The following is a 15,584-nucleotide window of genomic DNA, read 5'->3' as shown; positions in this document are numbered from 1 at the left end:
TTGTGTATCGCAATGTACAGCGGTGGAATTGTAAGTAAGTGGAAAAGTAGTGTAATGCACTTAGCTTATTGCTAAGTAGTTTTTTAAGAGAGAAGATATATCATTAGCACTAACTAACTAACTCCCTAGCCTTCTTAAACCCGAAGGTTCATGGCTGCAGCAACACAGGTCTTCCATCTTTCCCTATCTTGAGCAAGTTCTATATACTCTTTTCCATCCCTACCGATTTCCCTTAGGTCCATCTCAACGTTGTTCTTACATCTTCGTCTTGGCCTTCCTACAGGTCTCTTACCATCAGGTTTCCCAACAAGAATCCTGTAAACTCCTCTTTCCTCTCCCATTCGTGCCACATGGCCTGCCCACCTAAGTCTTCTTGATTTAATTATTCTGATAATATCTGGACATGAATACAAATTATGTAGTTCTAAATTATGTAACCTTCTCCACTCACCTGTCTCCTCATCCCTTTTAGGTCCAAAGATTTTCCTAAGGATCTTATTTTCAAATACTCTCAATTTATGTTCCTCTTTCAATGTAAGGGACCAAGTTTCACACCCATATAATACTACAGGCAAAATTACTGTTTTGTATATTTTATATATCATTAGCACTGTTAGTATAATTAAATGCACTAGTATAGGATATAATCAAGGGGTTCCGAGTTCGATGCCTGGTGGAGGCACATTGCACAATGGTTTGGATCCCACTTGAAATTGTATGTCCAGTACTGATTATCCTATCTGTGCATAAAGTGGACTTAAAACAACAATTCAAAGAAACAAACAAACTACTAAGATAGAGCAAAATATAGAAATATCTTGAAACTCATTAGTTGATGGATTTGTATTAATTTATTTTAAACCTTGGCCAGAAGAAGTAGCAACATTGTCGTTCAATTATTCATCCTGTTCAAAGAAAATTTGTTTCATGCTAACACACTGAAAAATATAGGTGTCTTGGCGAATACAATAGTTGCAAAATGTAATAAAAATGAAATGAATGGTGTAATTACTTAAGGTAGAAAGAAAGGCATTAGAATTTATTTTGTTTATTGCAATATTATGCCTTTATTCCCCATTCTCCCCTTCCCCAAATGGTTGTACAAAATCGTAGTTTGCCGCCCTCTGTGGCGGAGTGGTTAGCACAGCGCCATGTGTTCTTTGTGAGTCTCATCATAACATCCCCCATCCTCACCTTTGTAATTAGCCAAAACTGGCAGAAAAGCAATATAAAGTAAACCAAATCAATCAAATGAAAATCGTAATTTGTGTGAAAGTATGTCAAAGTTTAAGCCCAGTTTATGCAGAGATAAGCTGATCTGGACTGGACCTACAGTTGAAGGTAGAATCCGAACCATTATGCAATGTGACTCTACCGGGGATCGAACCAGGGAACCCTTGTTTACAAGGCCACAACACATAAGAACGAATGCAGAAAAAAATTGATTTAATTATGTACTTTCTTATGAAAATATATTCAAAACATTTCTGAAAACTCATACACTAATACAAAGCAAGCAAAGACAAAATTTATACAATTTTTATTGACTTCTCACGCTTCGACAATTTCTTCGCATCTGGCGATGGTTGGCATTTTGATTATTCAATATAGGTGGAACATAAATGTAGTGCAATGAAAAAAATAACAGCAAGTATTGAAGTGACAATTATTTTTTATTAATACAAATGTAGTACGTGTTTTCTTTCTATATTAGTCGAAAGTGTTTTGTCTTCATCCAAAGGATATTGGTTACGAGATTGTGAAGTCTCGATACCATAGTCTGAAGGCAATTTTTCCTTCTTATTTATCTCACTGAATTATATTCTTGTAATTACTGCTAATATTGACCATTTATAACTTAACAAATAGGCTACATAATTTCTTCAGATTCAACAATAAATTTCATAAAACGAATCTGATAAGTGTCGATCGCTTCATAATCGATTACAGGTTTTCGGTCTTTGCAACATTGCGTCTGGCTATGAACTTCAATATTATTTATACAGCATAGATGCTAGCAAAACAGCGATTTGTGATTGACATTACAAAGTGCTTGCTTGAATCCTAATTTTGCTGAGACGAAAGGTGCTGTAATTCAAATTTGTTTAGTGCTTTATCAGTCAAGAATCACTGCAAATCTTAGTAATAAAAGAGATAACTACGTGATAATTTTCCCAGAAGATTTTTATACCTGTGTGATATGAAAGTAAGACTTTTACACCATTGTAATAATAATAATAATACATTATATTAATATATGTGTGTATGTATAATAATAATATTTTACAGTAAAACTAACGTTGCTAGGCCCCGTTCACATAGTAGATTTCAAGTTTACTCTACCCACATATTCCCATTTTATTTCTTTAAAAACTTGGCTGTTTGTAGTAGCGTCAAGATGAAATTTGTTTTTCGAAGGAACATTACTGCATAATGAAGTTCACTTGCTTGTTTGTTGAAGCTTACAAATATTTCCAAACTAATTTTTAATTATTAATGCATGTAATAGCAGGAATGACGAATGAAGAAGTATTACAAGTATTGTAATATTTTTAATATATTGCGTCCATCGCGATTGATTGCAATTTAAATAAAGGAGAGAACAATAAAATGTCAATACGTCACGTGGGTTTCGAACTTCTGCTGATAAATAAAGAAAAATAAAAACCCTAACTAAATGTATTTGTTTAAACTCCGCCTTATGCACAGATTAAACTGGCCTGTCTACTTACGGTTTAAAGTGAAATCCCCACTTACACTGAAATTGAACCGTGATCACTTGATTACAAAATGAAAATGATTACGTACATCGTTAACGATGTAAGGGACTGTTGTTTATTATCAACAAAGTTATAATGCTGTGCAGTTTTTGAAAACTAGTTATTAAAATCCGTATATTTTTTGCGCGGATTTCTTTTTACATATTATTTAACTATTCAGCCAATCAAGGTTTTACTTACCAAGAAATTCCTCGTCTTTAACCAGAATGAAATTTGAAACCGATTATCACCAGATGACCTCGAAGTGCGATTATAATCGATATTCACTTCGAGTCGCGAAGTTTAGAAACAACACTGTCGGCAAGTTTTGAGCAACGTGTCCAGTTCTTGCGATGCCGTTCTATTGTGTCGTGGAGATGAAATGTGTGTCGGTGTCAAACTTTAAGTGAAGGTGGATTTGCGAGCAGTGTTTCCCATGTGAATTCAGGTTCATTTTTTTACAAAATTAAAGCTCGATTCCCTTCCCCCGTGGCCTCGCTGTAAACGTTATGGATGGGAGGGGGGCGAGGGCAACTTTGGTTTTCCCAGTCGGAGCCATCAGCCCCGCCTCGACTAACTGGTCACCATTCTCGGCTAGCAGAAGCTGGTAGGGAATTCCAACGTGCGGGCTGGGTTTAGTGCGACTTGCAACAGACACATCGCTGGAAAGACACAGAAATGCCGACCACAGCATTAGTTTTCCTCACGCAACTGACAGGTAAGGTCACAGTACACATCTTCAAAAACATTCTAATGTGTAAGCATGTAATGCGAAACTGATGTACGCGCAAGATAATTATGAAATAATTTTCCCTTGTACACGATTTGTAACAACAGCCCCTGTGCCGTTTTTGTTTTGACCCAAAGGTAGATTTCGTAAGATTTGAACTTGGAACTGGTGGTGGTGAATCATCACGTGATAGAGCTTCTGTGGAAGCCCGTGTTTACCTTTTCCGTGCTATGAGTTTGTGCGAATTTGTTGTGTGTCGTCACAGTACTTTGACCTGTGGAGTTCGTTCGTGTTACCGGTGTGATGTAGAGACATTACGTAGACATATTGTACTTGTACCGTCTCGATCATGTTGGTGATACATTTTCAGCAACTGCATAGCAACAATAATGCGTGGCCATCATTGTTTCTCTTGGCTAAAGCACGGTCTATTTTAATGTGCTGCTGGAAGACCGAGAGATTTTGTCAAGATATTGTTCCACTTCTATGGCGAATTTCAAGTCTAGCAATGGAAAAAATAGATGATAGAAGCAGTATTGTTCAGGTAGGTCGTTATGATACTATAAACATATTTTGATTGGACACTAAAATTGCGTGGTCATAGTATCGACAAAAGGGTTGTGTGATGCGTTGTGGGGTGAAAAAGCAAGGGTTTTCCTAAAGATTCGTCATTCGTGAAAAGGGGAGAGACACGTGACTCATGCACGAAGCCTATCATATAGGGGAGTGCGTTGTAAATACGCGTGTCTGCTTCTTGTTACCACCCGCCTGCGTAAGGCTTAGGAAGGGGGTGGTATTGTGATTACTTCAAGCCACATATTGACCTAGAATATCATTGCCGCTTATTCTTAAATCTTTATTGTTGCGTATGGTCGCACACTGGCGTGGAAAGTTGTAGTAGTAGCATGTTCGCTTGTCCAGTTCAAGACTGCTGTCTATTGGCACTTTGTATTACACGTAAGTAGCGATGAAATAACATGTTAATTTTTGCACATTGCAGAAAAGTGGTTTCTTTTTTATTCTATAATGCACTCAACTTTTGTTTTACCTAGTTGGAGGGTGGTAAATTTACGAAAGTAGGCCATTTTTCTTCATAAGTGTGACGTAATTAATTTTGTGAAAGGTCTGATTTTTGTGTGATGTCACTAGCTTCCCGGAACTTGAGCATGACAGGGTTAGACGTGCTGTTGGAAGGAGTGAGCTTGTGTCTTAGGAATGTTCTTGCCGTATGTCCCTGTTCCCAATAATGAAGTGTATGTGATATGGGCGCTATTTAATTTGACAAAAATATCGTAATTTCAGAATCTAGAATAGTTTCTATTTTTCAAATAACAAGTTGATGCGTTTGAGAGCCTATGTGCGTAGATCTTTATCATGGGAAGAAAGCGGGACTTTGATATGTAATCATGGTGTTAACTGTCTGGCATGCCTAAACCCGAAGGTTATTGCCACAACAGAAGAAACGTATCATCCGTCTCCCACTTTAAACTGTAGGTTCAGTCCCGGTTAGCGTATCTGTGCAAAAAGTGGACTAAAAATAAACTCGACACTAAATTAATGAACCAGATCTAGTTTTGAGGGTACATTGTTAATTTTTAATTGCAAATTCACAAAGCTCCAAGTTGGTATGGAGGGGGTGGGTATAAGAAGTTGCTGTTGAATCGGACACACATTTCTTGTGAAAGTACGTATCTTCAAGTAAAAAAATGTGAAATTCTGGTTGAGGGAGAATAAATTCAACATATTCTAAATTTTGATGATTTCTTATTGGCTTAGTCTCTGAAACAATTCTCGGTCTTGTCTCGAACAACATGGAGACTGGTTTACGTGGCCCCAAACACACAACGCTACCATCTTAAATGAGAGACGCCTTAGACACGAGTACGTAATGTTGACGTTATCAAGAATTACCTCACGTGTATGTGTGCGTAAAAGTGTGGAATAAAATGCTTTGGGCGTGTGTATATACCGGTCGGTAATATAAACGATACGACAGTGATTAAGACATGACGTCATTCAACAGTGTTTGGGTAAACTATTGTATTCAAATGGTTGAAAGTCATTCCATTGACTTCAAACCCTGAGTTGAATACGGGTTATAGACCACTCTTATGTCTGAACCAACAGGTTGGTTTCTTGCCAACCCTGCCATTTTCTACAATCCGATTCGGTATGATAATACAGAAATCTCACGATTTTCGCATTTTAATTGCAGTGTTTCTGAGACACTTGTTGAGTTAATAAAAATGTATAAATGAAATGATTGTTATTTCATGTATTTGAATTTGTTCTTTTGCATCGCTTTTATCTAATCGCGACTACTGCTCTTCTAAACAGGGAGTGGTTAACAATGTATGGGGGGGGGGGGTCATTCATATCCCCAATTGCCTCAGATGTCATAAAGTAAAAGATCAGTGGCGTTCTGAAGGAGTGAATTGATAGGGATTATAACTGCTTCAAAATGACCGCTAGACTTTAAAATATGCACAATAAGACACTGCCTACTGAAAGAAGTATACACTACCTCATCGTTATCAAAGAGTAGGAAGCATACTGGGTTCGGTTGATTGATTATTTTTATTATTAATTTGGCTTATTTCCCTTCGCTTTTTGGCTAATCGCGAAGATGAGGATGATATGATAAAATTGGTGAAGGGACACACAAACTGGGATTCGAACCTGGGACCGCTGACGTGGTAGCAGGCTGTGCTAACCACTACACTACGGAGGTCGGCTCCTACCGGGGGGGATCAATTAAAGGTGAAGTTCCGATTAGCCTATCTGTGCACAAAGTAGACTGAAAATATTTTCCCTGTAATATTTATAGCAACGTGCGTGAAAGTAACAAAGTAATTTCATGAAAACAGACTCTTCTTTTATGGGCCATGTTTAAGTATGGTTAGCAGTTCCATAGGAGAGCAACCTCGATTATGGCGGCATTAGGAAAATCCCAAAGGTACCGAGAGAAAGAAGTAGGCTAAGCCTCTGCGCATACCTATACGCTCAAAGCACACATCGTTATGGAGGTAGAGTCCAGCGCAGATAATTCTGCCGTGCAATGCGCGACAGAACTAAAGAAGCAGTGTTGCTAATGCAGCAGATAGAAAAATCGCTGCGGTGCGCCGATGCACAGCTGTTACGTACAACAATAAAATTAGAGAATTCAGGTCTATCTAACGTTGAGTTTTAAACGTCATGCATTATACCAGGACTAGGATTAATATGTACTAACAAGTGACTATGTATGTAGCTACATACATATGGACTAAAAATTCGCAAAATATGAACTAACACATAAGTAAAATTACCAAAAATGCTGCAAAGAAGACTTCTTCATACGATTCCTTATTTGAGTGATTTCAAACAAAATAAAAAAATATATATATTATTTTTCATTGCATTAATGCACTGGTGGCGTTCTAACTTTTCACTCCCAAAACCCGTATACACTGGTATGGAACTGCAACGGCAGATAATAACATGCCAACGTGTTAAACCGCTACAATTGCACCATAACACTCCTCCTGAAGCAGTATTATTATTTCCTCTCTGAGATCGGCGACAGTCGGTTGCCTTTGTTGTACATTTACGAAGGATGCCGGCTTCCACAACAATAACAAGTACTTATACTGCCACTAGACGATAAGCTGCGCGGCTTTTTCTTTTGTTATGAACCAGGGCCGGCGCTAGTAATTTTGCCTCTCTGGGAGGTGGCGGCAGATGCCGCTCTATTTCGACCCCCCCCCCCCGGTCATTACGCAGCAACGGAAAATTGAAAATCAATATATTCCTAACTAAAACATCAAAATATAAAATAAATAATGAGACTTCTTATGCTATTTCAATACTATTCAGCGCAAAAGAATATCTCGCTCGATCACAGTTTTCAATAGGCTTATTTTTTTCTTCTCTTCAAATTTTGCCGCTCTGGGCGATGGGACGGTTCGCCCTCCCCTTCCGCCGGCCCTGCTATGAACTTGGTCACCCATCAAAGCATGGCAATTTTAACACAGAAAACAATATGTATCGCATTAAGCAGCAAAAATGACAGCCTCCTCTATGCAATTTCTACAAGAACACGTGCCGGAGCCAGAGTTGAAATGATGTTGGAACCACATAATTTATTTATTTTGAATAATTCCAAAATTATGAAATATGAACAATTTGTTGCTGCTGTTCGCTGCTCTCTTGCCAAAATGCTTTATTGGGATGCTAACACCATGACTGGCTTCCTCCTTCATGAACTCGTGCACGTTGCTTAGAATTTCCCGAGCTTGGCTATGCAAGGTTTTTGATTTCAACTTCGACAGAACTGGAGGCATTATGGAATTTAACGTTCATTAGCAAACACACACTTTTACATACACACACGCAATACACGCACACAACGTCAAACCGGTCAAATACTTAGTATAAAATAAAAATATGGTGCTTCCAATCCAACAAAACTCACCGCCACTTTACCTGCCTTTTCCCCTTCCGTGACAGAAATAGTGCTTCATTATTACAGTTGGCAACACTAGTTACTAGCTAGCCAATGAACATGCACTGCATAAAAGAAGCAAGCACTACGCCGTGCTATATTGCCACATTAGCGTCCCTACCGAACGGTGGGAACCGCGAGCTGGAGAGCTATTCAGTTGTTTTCAATGATGTTTGCGCGAGTGTGTCCAGGAATGGAATGACAATGTGGCAACAATAGCGAAGGTTTTCGAGCAGGGTAGAACACATGATGCTAAGAGAGAGGGAGACGAAACGAAAATTCGTTTCTACGCAACGGCAAATTTACGTGTGTGGCACTCTAACGGGTAAAACCGAGCGTTTCTTCAAGTCGGGATTCCCGAAGACACGTTGCGCGTAGAAATATTTCAAAAAGACGTTGCATAACTCAGCAGTGTTGCCATCCCACATGGTGAAAATATCGCTGATCATCTGAAATTGCAAGTTCTTTAGTGCGTTTTTGCTAGGGCGTTTGTTTCTTTCGAGCCCAATTTTTTGCTCGGAAGTGCTAATTGCAATTGGACTACAGACCACTATTCTATCTTTATCCATCGGGATTCGAATCTGGGATCCCTTGATGACAAAGTGCGTCTCCTGAACGTCATTGATTTTCGGAAAAGTAAAGCTATGATTTTTAACTATTTACTACCGTTCATTTGCTACATATCTGTCGTTTCATGAACACTAGTAAGCCGACCTCCATGCCGGAGTGGTTAGCATAGCGTGCTGCGACGGCAGAGGTCCCGGGTTCGTTCCCTGCGCATGGGTGTTCGTTGCGAATGTCCCTTCATCAATTAGATCTTATCATCACTCATGGTCGCGATTAGCCAAAAGTGGCAGAAAAGTAACGCTAAATGACAAAAATATAAATGATTTTTTCGTAAAGACCCAATCACCACAACACGAAAATTCCCGATCACAAAGCGTCTGACGGGTCCACCTCTACATGTGCCACCTTAGTTCTGACGAAAGATCGCCGATAGAAACCAACGAACTGACAGCCTGGCATTCGTTGTTTCGGTGTGGGATTGTCCATAAACTTGTATTTCTGAACGTAAATTGTTAGAAATGTTACGTTAGAATTAATTATATATATTACAACGCAACACAACCTTCCCGAGAATCTAGCCCTGTATTCGGTGGCTAAGTTTCCAAGTCGGCAACCACAGTTGTCGCCCTTTGCCAGAGACTTATCATTATCGATACGACTTTTTTCAAGTAAATAAACAAGAACAAAAGCTTTGTTTTGATTTTTCGAAGATCCGGGAGGTCAGTCGCACGCGAGAGGGCATTCGGTGTTGTCCGCATTCTCGTTAGGTGCGACAGTTCCACAGCTGTTTCGCAACACTGTGACCTTGGAGCGATAGAGCGAAGTAATTTTCATTCTTATTTCTTTAAAACGTTTACTTGTTATTCGTGCCTGTGAAGCGTATTGTACTTACGACATCGTTACGTAGGTAAGTTATCATTTAGTAGTTTTATGTCAAGCACGATTAGGTTCCGGGTTCGAGTTCCGTATGCATGCGTAGAGAGCGACCGTTTCGTGACTCGAACCCGCGACCTATCGATTTTCCACCTGGCATTCTAGTTGTTACGTTTGTCTTTGTCGTCCTGGCTTAGTGGCTAGCGTGCTGAAAGATAGAGCGACGGTCCATGGTTCTTTGTTCTTCCGGGCTTCATGTTGTAAGAGGTGTCACGCCCCCTTAGTTAGATCCTTGCGGGATAGGAGAACGGCCTCGGTGGCTCAGTGGCTAGCGTTTCAAGTTGAAATAAACGAAGAAGCACCTGTCTTTGTCTTTTCATCTAATAATAATTCATCCTCATACTTGAGACAAAATAATACAAATACAATGATAAAAATGTAATTGAAATTTGTAAACGTGTTGGAGATGGTGCCGCGTAGCGGCGACGTTTAAGAAGGGTGAGTCAGTCTGACCTAGGCTTACCATATTTTTTTGGGTCCAACCCAGGACATATTTGCGATTAACTCGTTACTGCTGAATTTCAGTTTTTTAATAAATTGAATTTACTTAAAAGCCTTAATATTTTATTGGAACATTAAACTATACATTATACAAGAAAGAATATTAACATTATTTTCTAAAATCAATCAATTAATTTGCAAATGTTTAATTGAATAATACATTTTTTGATTTTTAGGAAACCTCTCTGTTCTAGGTAGCATTATCTGTTAGTTGACTCAGTTGTACTTTTCACTAGACATGACTTTTTTTCAGAAATGGCTAGTTTGTTTTAATAACATCATAAAATTCACAACATTAAAATTCTGAATTAATTTTAACATTCAGCAGATGTTTAACAGTGGATACTACAGAGCATTCCATGGCATTCGCTACGAGACTCGGCGGCAAGCGGCCCGGCGTCAGCGTTTGTCTTTCCTGGTGAACGGGTCCGCGACAGTCGGCTATTAAAATTACAGTTTTCATATTGTGTACTAACCTTGACTACAGAAGGTGTTGAAAATGATCCCTCTCTGCTGCAACACATTCCTGGCATCTCCGAAGGAAATTGGCATTTACACGTGCAAGTTCGTCTACTGTAATTCACCCGATTTCTCCTACAATACTCTCTTTTAACTCACGGACGGTGTACGGATTGTCTTTGTATACTTTATTTCCCCATTTTTCTTTCCACTTTTATTCAGAACTGACCCTGTTACTCTAAACTTTTTTACGAGGTTTAATATAGCGGTCCTATGTGGAACGGGAACACCAGGAAATTTCGTTGCAAAACGTCGTCGCACTTCTCCACAATTCCTCTTTCCGAAGTAACACTCGACAAGATAAATCCTTTGTTGTAATGTAAACTTTTTTGGTGCCATATTAAGCCACAATCTTCAACACACGGACACGACACAACACAACTTCCGAGGGAGGATTATACTGGCGTCAGTCTGCAACGTCAACAGAAAGGGAAAGAGAGCGAAGGCAGGGAGAGCGAAAAAAAAAAACAGACTGTAGTGCGACTGTCGCGGACCCCGTTCGCCGGGAAAGACAAGCGCTGACGCCGGGCCGCTTGCCGCCGAGTCTCGTAGCGAATGTCACGGAATGCTCTGTAGAAGTCTACCGCTTTTTGCAGACCAAATATTCCCCATAATTGAAAATACTCTCTCAACTGGAGCAGATGTTCCAGGCAAAGACATAGCAAATTCAACCATTTTAGAAATGTTGTTACGTGAAATGTCAGTCTTTTGAAACACCTTAAAAATTGCTTGCCACTCCTGGTACTTTTCAGAACTTGAACCAGAACCTACCTTTTGGTTTTCAATTACCTTTTTCAACAATGCACGTACGTTCATCAAATAGGTCATCAATCATAGGTATAATCAATCTATCCTTGCCGGTCATAAATCCTGGTCGTGAATATTCAATACCGGTAGATATTTTCATGTTCAGATTCTCAAAACCCGGACATTTTGCAATCTCGGACAGCACTAAGAAACCAGGACTGTCCGGACTAATCCCGGACGTATGGTAAGCCTAGTCTGACCCCCAGTTTTACAAACAAAAAATAATTTGGTTTGATATTTGTTATTTTGCGTCGCTTTTCTTCCACGTTTTTAGCTAATCGCGACGATGAGAGTGAATGATGAAATGGATGAAGGAACACTTACAAAGAACTCCCATGTCCGGGCCGGGATTCGAACCCGAGACCACTGGCCTCGTAAAGCGTTGTGCTTCACACAAAAATAATTTGACTATCAACATATAACGGTATCATTATTCCCACACATTGGAGTAAGGCTGTGGCGTCGCGTGCGGTTCGCATACCAGTGTTCACAATAATGTTTTTGTACTGAATGCAGATTTACTGCACTCCCAAGTAACTTCATCTTGAGTTGAAAAATTGAGAATAACAGTTCAATTTATTTTCAACAATTTTCCCCCAAAATTGCGCTATATTTAAAGTAATACAAGAAGGACCCAGGGGAAATTGCCCCTCTCCCCCTTGAAATCCGACAGGTTTAGCGAATTCTCGCTAAAGTTTGCAACTATGTAGCATAGACCTTTGCGAGTCCCCCTAGACATGCCTTGTGTATGCTGCACTCTGGTGCCGAATGTAAGAAGTATTGCCGCTTGCATCAGTGTTCGCACAGCGAAGTGAACATCTTCGGGGTATAGTGGCCAACAGAACCTTAGCTGTCAGTTCTTTGCAACACGCACAGCAATTGTGTTCAACGCCCTCCGTGGAACACCGTTGGAGTCAGAGTTACCAACTATCTAGAGAAGTTATCAGACGTGAAAGAAGTCGTGTCAGAGTAAATTGTGTGTATATACTCGTACATCAAACATAGAATTCTATCGAATAAATATACGTATTTGTGTGTGCATTTAATATGTACGTAAATTAAAACATATAGCCTACATGAGTGTTCACGTGCTCATGCGAACATTATCAGGCGACGCGCCTGGAGTAAGGACATGCAGTCACCTCGTGGCCTAGGGCGCTGACTGTTGGACTCATGATCACTCTACTGACTGCCCCTGGGTCGAGTCCCGGCATATTCACAGGTGTTTCTTTACAGGTGCTCATCGATTTAATAGGCCTCTTCCATGGCGCAGTGGTAGCGTCATTGCCTTGTAATCAAGGGGTCCCGGGTTCGATACCCGGTGGAGGCACAAGTGGTTCGGATCCCACTTTAAACTGAAGGTCCAGTCCCGATTAGCCTTACTGTGCATAAAGTGGACTTAAAACACCAACTCAAATCAAATCAAAATCAATCAATTTAATCAGATTACCACTCATTTCTCATCGTCGCGACGAGCCAAAACAGATAGCTTTTCGAATTTCTTTTCAGTACCGGAAATGTTTCAGCCTGCCGATGGCCTAGTGGTATAGTCCTTGTCTTGTAATCAAGAAGTTCCGGCTTCGACACTCTGTGGATATGGACGCCCGCAGGATTTTTTCCCTGGGGGCAACAAATGTAATTATTTTCCAGCGGGCCGCACGAGGCATATTTTCCCCCATAATAGTGTTGCCCCCCTCAAAAGACACTTCTTCAGTTTGAATTTTTCATTTCTGCAGAGAGGGGGGAGAGCCTATCTCTCTCCGTCTCCCACTCACTCACACAATATCTTTCCAAAACTTAATTTAATAAAATACTGTGATGTAAATGAAATTGTGTGTGTGTGTGTGTAATATATACTTTTTTTTTTTTTGGTGACTCATTTTCCAAGGGAAGGCCATGACCCCCTTGCCCCCTCCCATTCTTCCGGACGTTCATGAAACATAAACTCGGTATCGGAATTTTCCATAAAATTTCCCTTTTCCCTTGAAGCGGAACAAGTGCCATCACAATATCTGGTGAAATTGCGCTAGAGTTAGCAACACTGGTTCAGTGCGCCGGTGCGGAGGTCGAACCCGAGATCTGCATGGGTTCCTGCGAGTCCCATTTTCCCCCACATGCCCCGTCGTTGCGGTTGGGAAAGGCCTGCGTACAAGAGAATATGCTTAGTGGCACGTTCCTTGTAGGGCGAAAGAAAGCTGGTATTTACGCGTGAAAGTGGGTATTCCCCGTTCTATTGTCGATGGAATTTCTATTCTCCCCAACGAGCTAGAATAATAGTGGCCTCTCCCGTTTGAGCCAAATTGAATTTCTTTGTGAACGGATGGGCCTGTCTACTTTCTTTCTGGGACTCCCCGATAGCGTAGTGGTAACGTCGTTACCTTGTAATCAAGGGCTCCCGGGTTCGATACCACCTTAAACTGTAGGCCAAGTCTCGATCAGCCTCTCTGTGCATAAAGTGGGTTTAAAAATTCATAACTTTATTTCTGTGTTATGGTCTTTGTATCGGAGTTGAAATATTACACTGGTGTAAATACGTGCTTCACTGCGAGCACTGGCGTACGAAGATGGGGCCTGATTGGGCTACAGCCCTTCCCAAAAATCTGAGAAAATCAAAATTTTCAAATGAACGCAGTAAAGAACTCGGGGGGACCCAAAATGATAACTGAAGCCCCGCCTTATTTTATTTCTTTCTTTTTGTCTTTGAGTAGCATTTTAGACGAAGGTTATAATGGTAATTTGAACAATTTTTACAGATTTTCCCGCCCCGTCTAGAACGCATCTATGTTATATCCACCTTTACAATTACAGCCCTCCGAAGAAAAATCCTCTGTATGCCATTAACCGCCAGAATAATAGGTTCGTCGGGCTTCTAGGTAAAATTCGGACATGCATACGTATACAGTGGCGTGAAATGGGGGGGGGGGGGGTTGCGGGTGTTATATACTCCCACTGGCCTAAAAATTTCTATAAGACAACTAGAGGGTCAGATACATGGAAATATGATAAAATTGTAGTGATTATCCCATTTGCGGTCTCATTCTTCACATCACAAAATTTCATTGCACTCTACTATACCTATACTCAATGGGTTCGTTTGTCGATCTAACCATTATAATAATAATTATATAATTATGCTCATTGTCCTCGTGGAAAAGAAGCATTCATCTTTAGCACAGCACTCTTCAAAGGTATCAAGTGGTTGGCGGCACTACGATTAAAATAATGTCTATGTTAAAAAGTAACGAATTTCGTTTCGCTGGATATTCAACCCCCACCCCCTGCTCTCTCTCTCCCCCAAAATGTGATATTGTTTACTATAATAATCAGTAATCACGCAATAAAGATTTTTTTCACTTTATCACACAGAGCTCATACACAAATGGTCGGCGTGCACTTATCCCGTTCCGAGCACAGCCTCGATTGCAAATGCAACCTTCTTCAAATTACAAAAATAGTAATTTAACAATTATTTCTCATGAAAAAGTTAGTTAATTATAAAATCCTATAATAATCCTTTGCGCAACAGCCCTGAAGGGCCTTGGCTTACCTACCGACTGCCGGTCTCCCTCCCACGCTTTCCTTCGTCACCTCTAAGCGTGGAGATCTGCAACCAGTATTGGAATAGTCGGGGGGTCAGCCCGACGTATCGCCAGCCGTTATAGTAGGTTTACGCTTACTCATTCGAAGCCCCCAATTTCCCCACGATGGTGGGTTGCCACCGCCCCTTTACATAGGCCGAATAAATTCTGACAAGAACCGGATTCGAACCTACGCCGTCCCGCAGCGAATGATCTCAAGACGAGTGAATGCTACGGAGGAGGACTAATTATAAAAACCAGTTGCCATTAAATAAAAATATGGAACCTTATACTGAATCTGCAATAGTGAATGGTGATTCATAATAATATAATAATTAGTGATGTATTAATAATTAAAGTAATTACTTACTTTATCTTATAATCATTTGTCAGTTAACGTTTATAGCATATAGGAATGTCAAACCTAAAATCCTCGTCAAACAGAAAGTGATCTTCCCGCGCGGGTGTAGAGCGATCCAGTGCAGGGAGTTCACCGCACAAGGTCTAGAAGTTTTTCAACGTAGTCATCGGCCATTTTTCTGTTGTGATCGCCGCGGTCTCTGAAAAATTACAACCCGAAAACTGACCGCCGAGTCTGCCCACGTACTGTTTGACTGGATAGTAGTACCGGGTGTCCCAGAAGTCTTTCCCTGATTACAAACTTTATTCATATCCGCTATATGCAATGTAGAAATGTGAAAGTGGTG

At 40.3% G+C, this 15,584-nt stretch overlaps 1 protein-coding gene across 3 annotated transcripts in view; it reads left to right on the top strand.

Moving 5' to 3' along the window:
- The first annotated feature begins 3,111 nt into the window (after positions 1-3,111).
- cact (NF-kappa-B inhibitor cactus) overlaps positions 3,112-15,584 on the top strand; it is a 55,659-nt gene continuing 43,186 nt past the window's right edge. The window contains exon 1 of one of the 3 annotated variants that reach the window (XM_083137597.1): positions 3,112-3,477. In XM_083137597.1, coding sequence (XP_082993723.1) covers positions 3,438-3,477 — 40 coding nt within the window. In that variant the 5' untranslated portion in view covers positions 3,112-3,437. Of the gene's footprint in view, positions 3,478-3,721; positions 4,034-4,379; positions 4,447-15,584 lie in introns of those variants that run through there. The other 2 variants (XM_083137598.1, XM_083137595.1) reach the window with 2 other exon arrangements.

The sequence above is a fragment of the Lepisma saccharinum genome, chromosome 16 (genome assembly GCF_977018435.1).
Source record: "Lepisma saccharinum chromosome 16, izLepSacc3.1, whole genome shotgun sequence".
NCBI lineage: Eukaryota > Metazoa > Arthropoda > Insecta > Zygentoma > Lepismatidae > Lepisma > Lepisma saccharinum.
The sequence above is the reverse complement of the archived record's forward strand: the minus strand, read 5'-3'. Positions and strand labels throughout refer to the sequence as shown.